The following is a 13,521-nucleotide window of genomic DNA, read 5'->3' as shown; positions in this document are numbered from 1 at the left end:
ATACATTAATAAAATAAAAAAATTACTCCATATAACATCATTAAAATTGCTCTCAAGGTGCAAAGAATGCTGCTCTGCTATAGTGACAAGCAGACTTTCTGCGGGTATTCTAATAAGAACATACAGTAGACAAGGGGATTGACAGGACACCTTTCTCTGTAACAGACCTGCAGCAGCAGTCAGAGTGTGGGGGTTGAGAGAGTTCCCAACAAGAACATTACTGGCAGCAGAAATGCCTTTGTCACCCCCTACTGCTCCCACTGAAATTGATACTTACAATAGAAAACGTATACAATTTTAATAAACTTGCTTTACAAAGTATTAACTTTATTAAAGAAAAATTTTATATATAATTATATAATATATATATATATACACATACACACTGGAGAACCTTTTAACAGACACCTGGTTGAGACATGTTGTTGAGCCAGGATAATGAGCAAAATGATGCTCACATATCCCGTAGGACAATAACTCCTGTTGTTACAAAAGGTTAAAAAGGAGAAGTCGAGAGGTTAAAAAAGAAAAACAATTCAAACAGCAAGGGGGAACATACCAAACAATCATTACTTGCCTCTCCCTGTGCCCTTGTAGCGCTGGGGTGCCGCTCTGGGACACCTGCTGGGCTCCAGGATCTCCTCCTCATCCAACGTCACAACGTTGATGAAGGGCTGCCCGCTCAGCCAGTCAGTGACTGGGTCAGGACACTGCTGCAGTAATTGATTGGCTGAATGGTCAATCTACAGTAATATCATCGTAACTCATAGAAAGGCCTGTGATGCAGCGCTTCGCAGGCACAGGAAGTAGTAACTATTGCTTACCATGTTCTCCCATGCCCCTGCCAGCTGACAAATTTTTTTAAATTGCCAGCCTTCTCCTTTAAGTACCTGCCCAGTGTAGACGATGACTCCTGCTTCTTGAAATTGTTTCTTTTAATCTAGCTTCAGTGTGACTGGCATTCTATCAGATTAACATTTGTTTTTATTATTCATAAGGCCATAAAAATACATAAAACTAAACTGTAAGGTAAGACAAATCTTAAGGTCACAATTTCCATTTAAAGAAATAAAAATTAAAATGTTAATAGACCATAATACATTCTGAAATGGGACTCCAAACCCTCTCTGGCTTCTGGTCTTCGTATTGCAAGTTAAATGCAAAATTTAAAGCGACTCAATCTGACCCCCCAAACCGCTTGTACCTTCAGATAGCTGCTTTTAACCCAAGATCTGTCCTGTGGTCCGTTCGGCAGGTGATGCAGTTTATGTATTAAAAACAACTTTTAAACTTGCAGCTCTGTGCCCAACGGCCGGGGTTTAGATTGTGTATGCATTAGGCTGGCACACCCTCTCGGTCCCTCCTCCCCACCCTCCTCATCATAAGGAATGCTCCAGGAAGATTGCCTACTATTCGTCAGCTGTGTCAGCCCGGCACATGGGCTGGATCATTAAGGCACCTGTGCAAATGTTCAGCATGGAGAAAATGTTCCAGTGGCATTCCTAATGATGAAGAGGGTGGGAGGAAAGGGACGGAGGGGTGGTGCAAACTTAGGGCACAGATACTCTAAGCTACGCCCGAAGGGCATGGGGTTGTAAGTTTTAAAGTTGTTTTTTAAGACAATAACTGCATCACCTGCCAAATGGACCCCAGGACAGATCTTGGATTAAAAGCAGCTATCTGAAGGTACAGGTGGTTTGGGGAAGGGGCAGATTGTGGGTACAGTGGCTTTAAAAGGGGAACCAACAGCAATTAGTTTCCATAGTGCCAGGGATGTTGATGATAAAGGTAATCTTTATCCTCAGTAAATTATATTAAGCTTTAGTTTATGTAAATTAGGCGCATTGGTACACTGCCACCCTCCTTTTGCACCTCCCCACCTACTGCTTTTTTATTAATATTGGGACAGCACTCTGCAGTAACTTTATCAGACAGGGCAGATCAGGGCAGTCCCACGCCCAGTGTACCAAAGTGCCTAATTTACATATTAAATTGAAGATTTAAATAAAATGACGTGGAGAATGAGGGTAAGAAAATTACCTTCATTTTCGGTCTCTGGCTCTATGGGAACATAACAGCAGGTTAGAGTCTTCTAACTGCCTGTTAGTTCCCCTTTAAAGGGACTCTCACCTCCAAAACATCCACTACACTTAGGTTATCAGTAGATTATACATCAGTAAAGTATTAAATGCTGATTCTATATCTGCAATTTATCTTTCTATGTTCTTGCATTCCTTTGCTATAAGCCCACATATAAAAGGAAACCAAGTAGTCCTCTCCATTATATTACAGAGCTAAGTAATCCTATGCATTAACATGCCCAGTTTGTAGGCCAACAATGGTGAAATACAAAAGGAGTAGAAAGACAAATTACAGATTTGGAATCAGCATCCTTTATCCTACTTACTGATGACTTCAGTTTAGGGTTTTGAGGAGGGTGGGTTGGAGGTGACAGTCCCTTCAAGGAAATTCACTGTATTAACTGTATCGTACAAGAGCTGATGCCAGAAAAAAATATATATATTTCACCGCACATGGCTCACCAACTGGCTGGGATAGGCTATAGAAGCAAAGGCAGTCCTCAAAGCTGAGTTAGGAAAGCAGCAGTTAGTACTTCAATCACAAAATTCTTATAAAATGAAAAAGAGCACAAAACACATTGTAAAGAAAAATAGTAATTTATAAAAGTTGCCATATAAATGGTACATTACACATTCATTACTATAATATATATATATACACACACACTTTAGAAACATGTAAGCAGCACAGAGATAGTACCTGATGTATTTAAAAGGGTAGTCCACTAAAACATAACATTTCATAAAATTGTTCCATACTTATATCTATTCAGTCTCCTTTCTGCAGGTCTGAGCGGCTACTTTCTACTAAAGACACAAAAAAAAGTGTGTGAGGTTTTCTCTCCATCTCTCCCTCCTCCCCTCCAAGATGGCTGATCTAAACAAGTCCCTATTTAAAAAATTGTAATTCCATGGGTTAATCAGTGAGTTCACCCACAGCCGGACCTCAGATTAACCCTCCCAGCATTACAAAGAAGCTACAAAGATGCAAATAAAGCCTGCCAGGGACTTGTGTACATCAACTGTATCACACACAGTTTGTGTCATCAGCAGAATGCAGAAGCAGCTGAGAACTGGGGAAAGGAGACGGAAGACATAAGTATCGAATGAATTGTTAGTCTCACCATAGGCAGTAACATATGAAAAGCTATGTTTGAATAGAATACCCCTTTAAGGAGAATATTCACTTAAGATCTCACGGTCACCATTTCCTGCTTTCTTGTAGCAGATTTAGGGCCCTATTACACCAACTGATTATCTGACAGATTTTTTTTAAAACCAAAGCCAGGAATGGATTTGAAAGAGGAGACATCTCAGTCTTTCCTTTATTACCTGTTGTCTGTTTGTAGTCCGTTCCTGGCTGTGGCTCAAAAAAATCTGTCAGATAATCTGTTGGTGTAATAGGGTCCTTACATGATCAGATGTGATGCAGACGGGCATCAGGCATCCAGCACATGCACTTTTTTTTTAATTCCAAAATTCAAGATGCCTTAATGCACACTTGCCTTGGAAGAGTTCATAGTATCTGGTTTCTGAGGCTCATTTTGAGCATGAGGGGGAGCTGTTTTACAGGTAGAAGGCTAAAATTCAGACAACTTCTGGTCCTGTTTTTTGGTCAACTTTAGACACATTTTGGGCTGTAGTAAAAGCCACATTATAGCCATATTTTGGCAAAAAAGAAAGCTTGGCACTTAAAGTATCACTGTCCTTATAACTTTCATAATCTTAATCAACAGTATATGTTAAATAAAGCATGTTTTCAATTTACATTAAAGGGTTATCCAGCACTACAAAAACATGGCCACTTTCTTGCAGAGACAGCACCACTCATGTCTCCAGCTTGGGCAGGGTTTTGCTGCTCAGTTTCATTGACGTGAATGGAGCTTAATTGCAAACCGCAGCTGAACTGGAGACAAGAGTCGTGTTGTCTCTAAAAGAAAGTGGGCATGTTTTTGTAGCACTGGATAACCCCTATAATTATTTTGTTTTGTTATCATGCTATAAAGCAAAGCTATACTTTTTTCCCCTCTTTATTTAACATAATCATATATATATATATATATATATATATATATATATATATATAAAACAAAGCTCCACAAATCTTAAAATACAGAGATTAGAGTTTCCCATTATTAGTAAAAGAAAATGTCTTTGTTTCTTTTACTTAACTATACTTCCTAAACAATACATTAATCCTTTACCATGGGATGCACCTCCCTGAGTGCCGACCCATACACCTCTAGATATTTTATGATTATATCTATGTTCTATTCTCATATCTCTCCTTGCTAAGGATTGATTTGGAGGGCTCTGGCTAAGGCTGCATTCCCACGTTCCGTGATCCCGACGGATCACGGACGTGGAACGCATGTACCGGAGTCCCTCCACGCCCGAACAGCATCTGTAATTAGATGCTGGGAGCGGGGGAGACTGTATTCATAAGCGCCGCGCTGTAGTAACAGCACCGCGCGGCTGATTCATTACAGTGCGGCGCTTATGAATACAGTCTCCCCCGCTTCCAGCATCTAATTACAGATGCTGTCCGGGCGCAGGGGGCTCCGGTACATGCATTCCACGTCCGTGATCCACCAGGATCACGGAACGTGGAAATGCAGCCTAAGAAGCTATACTTGCGTATCTCCAGGTTCAGTCTCCTAAAGGCAGCTTTTTGGTCTTGAGCTGGTTGAAAAAAAAAAACCCTTAAAAAACAGGAAGTCCCAGCCGGTACAGAGTGTCGCAGCTCAATGCATCCAATCAAATGACTGCTCCCTCTGAAGGCTTTAAAACAAGTACAAAAGACCTAAACACAGGAAGCCCCGGCTATCGGCACACTCAAAGAAAGCATTCAATTGATTAGACTGATGAATTGAGCAGCAACACTCTGTACTAGCTGGGACTTTCTGTTTTTAGTCTCTCTGAAACCAGCGCAAGAGAAAAGGGTTAGGTGCCTTCAGGACACTCGGCCTAGATTTCAAGTATAGCTTCGATTTAAAGCATAACTAAATAGAAAATACGCTAAAATGCAAACATGCTTTATATCACATCTCCTGTTGGTTTAGATTTTGAAATTTATAAAAGAACATTTTAAAGCACAAAGATGATATAGAACCAAACCCAAAACAGCCATAAACCATCTCACAGCTTAGCCTCCCCCTCCCTGTAGAATGACCTCTGGACAGGTTATAGAGCATGCCCAGAAAATGTTTTAATTAAATGGGTAAGCACTAAGCCTATTTCCATGAGGCTTGTTGTTATGCATGTCCTTAAATCCTGTCAAACAAGATGGGTGCCCCCCTTGAACTGTACAAAAAAAAAATTGCAATCAGAAACTGTTAAGAATAAAAAAATATATATACCGTATTTTCCGGCGTATAAGACTACTTTCTAACCACGAAAAATCTTCTTAGAAGTCGGGGGTCGTGTTATATGCCGAGTATGGTCACCCCATACAATGGGGGAGTTCAAAAATGGACCCATCCTAACCATATGGGGCTCTACCTCATTTAAATGCTTACACCCCTGGCAAAAATTATTTAATCACCACTATTATGCTCACCCAGCATTTCTACTTTGTAGCAAATACAGGATCACAAATATGACATAAGACAGTGTTTAATTGCTGAACATACCTCCAAAAACAGAGGGAAGGAAATCATTCCAATTAAGGACATAGGTTTCCAAATCAAGTAGAGGTAAAAACTTTGGAATCACCTTACAATATGTATAAGGGAAAAAGGCTAAAAATATAAAAGTTTGCAAATTAAAGGGGAAGTGCTTAAAGACCTTCATGAACAGTGGACTGGGAAATGTAACTCTTTACAGGACCAGTGTCAATTGAACCAAGAATATAAAAAACAGTGGCAAACAGGTTTCCAGAAAGTCAGAATATAAAATTCAAAGTAAAATGGCTTAAAAAATGGAAAAACACAACAAATTAAAAAAAAAAAAAGATGGTGGAAAGAGTCAATGTCAGTTGGAGAAATGTATCAGTCTGACCTTGATCTTGCTGATCGGCACTCAATAACTAAGCCAATTGCATAGCCTGGTAATCGATCAGCTCTTTTCTTTAATCTGCAGTCAGCTGTACATCCTCTATTACACAAGGGGATGTATATGGCCAATGGCCCTTTATTGTTAAGCAAGTGTAAAAGACAGATCAGCCGACAATCAAGTGTCTGCTTCTTCGTTGGCCCTATTACACAGATCAGTATTGGCCTGTTTTGGACATTAGTAAACCCATTTAAAAAGGCCCTTAAAGTGTCATGGCTGTTATAATTTTTTAAAATCGAAGGGCTTACTCCCATGTTCCGTGAAACACGGAACCTTCAGACATGTAAGCACTGTAATGGACTGTCTCCCCACCCGGCATCATGTATCAATAGGATGACAGGAGCAGGGATTGTGTTTAAAACTTTGTGACACTAAAACAGAAAAGTGGCTATGTCAGCACAGTGCTGCGAAGATTCAAAACTTCCCCCTCTCCCAGCATACTGGGGAGGAAAGAGTCCATTACATTGCTTATCTGCGCGTAGGTTCAGTGTTTGATAGAACGTGGGAATAAGCCCCAAATCATCAGGGCATGTGAAATAAAAACATGTTTGCAATTTACATTACTTTTTTGTGATAACGCTATAAAACAAATCTATACTTACCTGTATCCAGGTCTTGCCTACTGCAGCTTTTTAGTCTTGTATTGGTTGAAAAAACACAGGAAATCAGAGTCATCTGAGCACTCACAGAGAAGGCAGTCATTTGACTGAACTCTGTACTGGCCAGACTTCCTGTGTTTAGTCTGTTTTTCAACCAGCACAAGACTAAAAAGCTGCCTTCAGGAGACGGGACCTGTATTTCATGTAAGTATAGTATGTTTGGTAATTGCAAACAAGCTTTATTTCACATACCCTGTTGACTTAAGTCAGTGAAGAACAACGGCCCAAATTTATCTAAGGGTGTAAAATACACACTGGTGTATACGGTCATAGCAACTAATCACAGCTCAGCTTTCATTTTACCAGACCTGAAAGCTGAGCCATGATTGGTCGCTATGGACAGTTTAAACCAGTGTGCATTTTGCACCCTTTCATAAATCTACCCCCGTGAGTCTAAATTGGTCAAGATGTTGAAACTTTCGTCGGATGCAGTTCTAATAAAACATATAAATGAGGGGTCTGAAGAGAACAATCACATTTCCCTAGTCATTTACGTTGTTACCTCATATTTATATCAGGTCAAAGACCAGAGGTGATGGTGAATGACCTTAACAGTCAATGCGCAGGTGTACATAAAAATTTTGGACACTTTCCTCATTCCATCAACATAACAGGTTTGGTGATGATGAAGTCTGTTTTCACGATGATAATGCATTTTGACACAGAGCAAAGAGTGTTAAAGCTTTTCTTCTGGAAGAGCATATCAACTCAATGACATGGCCAAACAGTCTGAATCTCAGACAGAATGAAAATTTATGGTGAAAAAAAATAAAAAGGTCCATGACAAACTCCATCCTGCAAAGCTGTTTGAGAAAGTTGGAAGTAGCTTGATGTTGAATATGGTTTATTAGTGAAGTCCATGTCTCAGAATTCAGGCCTTCATAAAAGCCAGAGAAGGAGCAACAAATACTAATTCAGATTTTGCTGTTGATGATTCCAATTTTTTTTCCTCTACTTGATCTGGAAAAACATATGTCATTAATTAAAATAATTAACTTTTATTGATTTGAGGTATGTTTCATGAAGACAGAATGTGTCATATTAGTGATAAGGATGCTTGCTATGAAGTAAACCACATACAGTGGTACCATGGTTTAAAGAGTAACTTGGTTTAAGACCGTTTTGGTTTAAGAGCTCACAGTTTTTCAAAATTGTGACTTGGTTTAAGACCATTGCTTTGGTTTTAAAGGTTCCTGTACTGGGTGGGAGCGTGAGTGGAGGAGGGGCATGTTGTGCATAGTGGCACTGTACTCTGACCCTGGAAGTCTCCCTCACCTTTCAAATCATAGCAGATCCACTTTAGGCTGGGGCTTTCATCAGGGGACAGGACTGTGGAGGTAATCACATAGAGTGGGCCCACATATGTCCTGCTCACTCCTTAATGCTCCATGCAGTCTCTGTCCAACCCTTGTGTTTCCCATCCTCTCCATTACTGTACAGTAACTTATAATATCACATATTCTGCTGTTTCTGAAAGTTTATTTCATCTGTTTTACATGTTATTCAGAATAAATCATTATTTTTGGGGTGTGGAACCAACTGTCTGCATATCAGTGATATCTTATGGGAAAATTTGCTTTGGTTTAAGAGTGGATTTGGATTATAAGCGTGGCCTCGAAACAATTCATGCTCTTAATTCAAGGCACCACTGTATACATACACATAGAGATAGATGGAGACATATATATATATATATATATATATATATATATATATGTGCATGTATATATATATATATATATATATATGTGCATGTATATATATATATATATATATGTGTATATATATATATATATATATATATATATATATATATATATATATATATATATATATGTGTATATATATATGTGTATATATATATATATATATATATGTGTATATATATATATATATATATATATATATATATATATATGTGTATATATATATATATATATATATATATATATATATATATATATATGTGTATATATATATATATATATATATATATATATATATGTGTATATATATATATATATATATATATATATATGTGTATGTATATATATATATATATATGTGTATGTATATATATATATATATATATATATATATATATATATATATGTGTATGTATATATATATATATATATATATATATATATATATATATATATATGTGTGTGTGTGTGTGTGTGTGTGTGTGTGTGTGTGTGTGTGTGTGTGTGTGTGTGTGTGTGTGTGTGTGTGTGTGTGTGTGTGTGTGTGTGTGTGTGTGTATATATATATATATATATATATATATATATATATATATATATATATATGTATATATGAGAGAGAGAGAGAGAGAGAGAGATAGATATCCATCCATCCATCATAAAAAAAATATTTTGCACATCCACTAAAAGCCCCGTGATGAAACTGTAGGGTGCCGATGTCAATTTGGACTTGCAAAGTTCATCTGTTGTAAAGCATTGACACTGGCTATTTGCTCCCCTCCTTCTGCCAGACTTTTCTAAAGACCACAGAAAAGGCCTATCTACATGTAAGAGAAGCGTTAGATTTAATCTATGAAAAAAATATCAAGTCAATCAAGAACACATTATACTGGAAAAAATCTAAACAGTAACAAATGAAATAAATGTTTGACTTTTTAAAGCCATATAAATAGTAATAAAGCACAGGCTATGTGGCTTGAATATAAATCAATCACATTCAGACATGTTACCTAATGTGGGCAAGCAGCATTAAAGGTCCTTTCACATAGAAAGATTATCTGACAGATTATCTGCCAAATATTTGAAGATAAAGCCAGGATTGGATTTGAAAAGAGGAAAAATGTAAGGCTTTCCTTTATGACCTGATCTCTGTTTATAGTCTGTTTCTGGCTTTGGCTTCAAATCTTTGGCAGATAATCTTTCAGTGTAAATGGACCCTGCGAATGTCCAATTAGGAAATGCTTATTCCAGATTTAAATTGATATTCAAATGTGGGTTGGTGTGGTTAAAAAAAAAAAAAAAAAAAAAAAACTAAAAAACTCACATGTTCCCTTGCAGCTGTTTTAATGGTTCTTGCCTGCTCAGCCAATCACTGTCCACAGGGGTCACCTACGTCAGCCAGCGATTGCCTGAGAGTACAGTTTTACTAAAGACAACGCGTCACATTAACCAGGAGCTGACAAAACATCAGTGCAGAGCAGTATGGTTTCATTATTATTATTTTTTTTTATAGCAAGTATAAATACTTTCTAGGGCTGAAATACTTTAAGTTCTTCAGACTTGGATGCTAATAGCTCTGCTCTATTAAACAAACCCTTGATAATTTTCCCAGCATTCTCTAAAAAGATCTAATCTAATTGTGGTACTGTAAGAAGCTCTAAATAAAGCCACAGGCTGGGTTTCACACGGCGTTTTGTCTTCAATTCACTGTTTCCGTGACAGTAATAGTTTCATTCATTTTACCATATTCAATAATGTGGTCAATCACACTTTTTTGTACCTAAAAAATGCTGCAATCCATTTTTTTTTTTTATTGTGTTGGGGAAACAGATTCTATTACACGGCATACAGTATCATTAGGGTTTTTCTTTTAAGTGTATAAAATGTACATGTTATATAGACAATGTTCATACTGAGTTTCTTTTTTTTGCTACTTTTTAATACAGACAAGGTTACCCACGTGAAGTCTTCTAGTGAGTACTCCAGCTGTAGAACCGAAACTCATTACTGTTAAGACACATCAAGTAAAATTTACACTTTATAACGCCATAAAAAAGTGTATTTTATATTGCCATCTACAACATCATTTTAAAAGAATGTTAAATATAAAATTTCATAAAAGAAAAATAGTGTTACTGTCACTTCAGATAGCTTTTCAGGATGTGCTTTGTACTGTAGCAAATACATTTAAACTGCTTGATGAATAACTGATCGATCGAGCGGCCCGGCCTTCTGTTCGCACTGCAAAGGAGGGCCGATCTAGGAGTTGCACAATTAATGTAGCCTATGAGCTACACTGTTTATGTAACTCCGACAGCCACTGCAATGTTGGTTCCCAGACATAGTTAGGAAAACCATATGTGCCCCCTTCCAGAGGCCCCGTTCACTCGTAGCAAAACTAGCGGAATCCCACGGCGGAATGCAGTTAGCCTCTCTCTCATAATGTGAGTCTATGGGAGGCGCGCGCTGCTGTTCTCACAGCGTCTCTCCGCGCTGAAGAAAGAACATGTTCATTCTTCAGCACGGGGAGAGCAGCAGCGCGCACCTCCCACAGACTCCCATTATGAGAGGGAGGTTAACGGAATTCTGCTAGTTTTGCTACGTGTGATCGGGGCCAGAAACAGCACCACTCTTGTACTCTGTGTTTAAGGTATTGTGGCTTAGCCTGTTAAAGTGAGTGGAGCAGAGATGAAACAAAACCAAACCTAATAAGAATAATAATTATAACGCTGTTAGTAGCTCCTGATAGAGCTGCTAAAGCGTTTTCATACCTTTCTTAGTGTGCCATCCTCTTAGGGGGTATATCTGAGAAAGCAAGTCTAAGAACTATTTTATTTCAGCGCACACTGCAATAAGAGAGGCCAGAACTAGTCATCTGGGTCATGACTAGTCACGGCTCTCTGCAGGGATGATTAACAGGCAGAGAGGCTTCTAACAAGTCTTTCTGTCTGTCAATCATTCCTGCACAGCGCACGGACAGGCACAGAGCCAAAACTAGTCACGGCCCAGACACCACCCAGATGACAATTTTCCCACCTCTTTTTCTCAAATATACCCCCCAGGAGGAGGGCACACCAAGAAAGGTATGACAATGCTTTAGCAGCTCTATTAGAAGCTGCTAACAGTGTTATATGCATACTAGTGATTGTTTCCTTTTAATTGGAAGAAATCAGCTATGTTTTTAAATCCTGAATAACTCCATTAATAGCCAAGCCCAAGGGTATGTACACAGGCGGAATTCTGCGGCAGAACTTTCTGCCGCGGTATCCCGCCTGTCTGTGTTTCATAGCCAGTCTATTGGAGAGCGCATGCTCCTACTCTGTCGCCACCCTATGTTCAAAGTAGCGACTTGTCACTTCCCCGAGCAGATAGCGGCAGCAGCGGAGGTGCGCGCACTCTCCCATAGACAGGCTATGAAACAATTCAGAATTCAGCCTGAATTACTAAGTGTGAAAATAGCCTAAAGCAATAAAGAGTATTAGTAAATTCACTGACAATGTCAAACAATAAGATTATTCCTGCCACTGGAGCCCTTTCAAAAATAGTATGGAAATGCAAAAAATAACAGGAAGAAAAAAATAGTGGTTATAAAAAGATTGTCAGAAGAAAAAGACCACCTGGTCCTAGTCTAGTCTAAAGGCCCTATTCCATGGAACGATTATCGGCTGTATTCGGCCAATATTGGCTGTTACGGACGATCGTCGTCGCGTAGAATACAAGCCAACGATTAGCCGACATCGTTCATGTCGGCTGTCTTTCAAGCATGTTGAAAAACAAACGACTCATACAGCAACGATATGCTGCCGTTGCAGCCATTTCTTGGCCAACCCTGCTGGTATGAGCAAAAATTATGACTTTTTGCCAATGTATGCCCTGTTTATTGGCTCCGAGATGCCGGTGGCGCGGTCCTTTTTTTTTTTTTTTTTTTTTTTTTAACCGCCGCATGGTCTTTTCGGGAGCACCAGCCCACCCAGGAGCACTGGGGGCAGGCCCGCTGGCCCCTGGTGTGAAGAAACCCTCCCTCCTCACTGGGACGCGGCTCCATTAAATTCAGTGGACCTGTGCTACAGAGGGGAGGGGTGATAGTTACACTCAGGTCTAGTGTGTCGCCTCCAGTGCAGGAAATGGGAGGGCGGTTATTAAATAAAAAAAATAAAAAAAAGACCAGCGCCAAACCATTAACCATTATACCCAAAGCAATATATCTGGTGGTAATTGCTCTTAAGTTATGAGGAGGGTAGTTACAGCAATTCTGTTTATAAAAGGACGATGGGACTCAAGGAAAAAAGGACACGTTAAAAAAAAAAAAAAAAAATGTGTGTGTGTGTGTGTGTGTGTGTGTGACCAATACCCATACCAACCAACCACCGCTGAACTTTTTTTTTTTTCATTTTAAATCAAAGCTCATTTAGAAATGAAAGCTGAGCTCTCATTGGACCATATGGACATATCAGACAGTTCAGTTGTGTTCATATCTTTGTAAATATTTCAAACAGATTGCCTCCTTCTGCTAAGCTGATCACTGTTGGCTGCCTGGAACAGTGCTCAAGCAATAAAAGCCATAACAGTAAACCAAAACTCAAAAGGTAGAAAAGACTAGCACCTCTGATCTAATCTCACAGGAGAGTTACTGTAACACAAATATCTAAAATTGATAGTACTGGCTGTGATACAAAGCTGTACCACAACATTGTATCGTAGCTTGCTGCACATGGCGCATAGCCGCAGACCAGTCAAAGAGCCCTTGCTGACCTCTGTTCACTGTCAGAAAAATCTACAATTGGCACTTGCGCATCAGAACTGGTATCACTTGAAAGCATGGAATTTAACATGTGGTTTCTAACCGCTACACTTGAATATATTTAACTTCATCCATATTGGACAACACTTTCAATGGGCGAAGCACTAACTGTGTCTTCATACAACAGTTGTCTTTTTTTTTTCCAAAAATGCAGCGTAAAACATAGGCTCACGGCTGATAAATTGTAGTTCCCTTCGTCCAGACACGCCACGCTCACGAGG

At 38.9% G+C, this 13,521-nt stretch overlaps 1 protein-coding gene across 4 annotated transcripts in view; it reads right to left on the bottom strand.

Annotated features, from left to right (window-relative positions):
• Positions 1–13,521, bottom strand: part of BRD1 (bromodomain containing 1) — a 45,887-nt gene that overhangs the window by 10,845 nt on the left and 21,521 nt on the right. The window contains exon 9 of one of the 4 annotated variants that reach the window (XM_069976963.1): positions 7,537–7,753. The exons of the other annotated variants lie outside the window; for them this stretch is intronic. Coding sequence (XP_069833064.1) covers positions 7,665–7,753 — 89 coding nt within the window. The 3' untranslated portion in view covers positions 7,537–7,664. Of the gene's footprint in view, positions 1–7,536; positions 7,754–13,521 lie in introns of those variants that run through there. 4 annotated transcript variants of the gene reach the window in all.

This window comes from Dendropsophus ebraccatus, chromosome 1, assembly GCF_027789765.1.
Source record: "Dendropsophus ebraccatus isolate aDenEbr1 chromosome 1, aDenEbr1.pat, whole genome shotgun sequence".
NCBI classification, from domain to species: domain Eukaryota; kingdom Metazoa; phylum Chordata; class Amphibia; order Anura; family Hylidae; genus Dendropsophus; species Dendropsophus ebraccatus.
The sequence above is the reverse complement of the archived record's forward strand: the minus strand, read 5'-3'. Positions and strand labels throughout refer to the sequence as shown.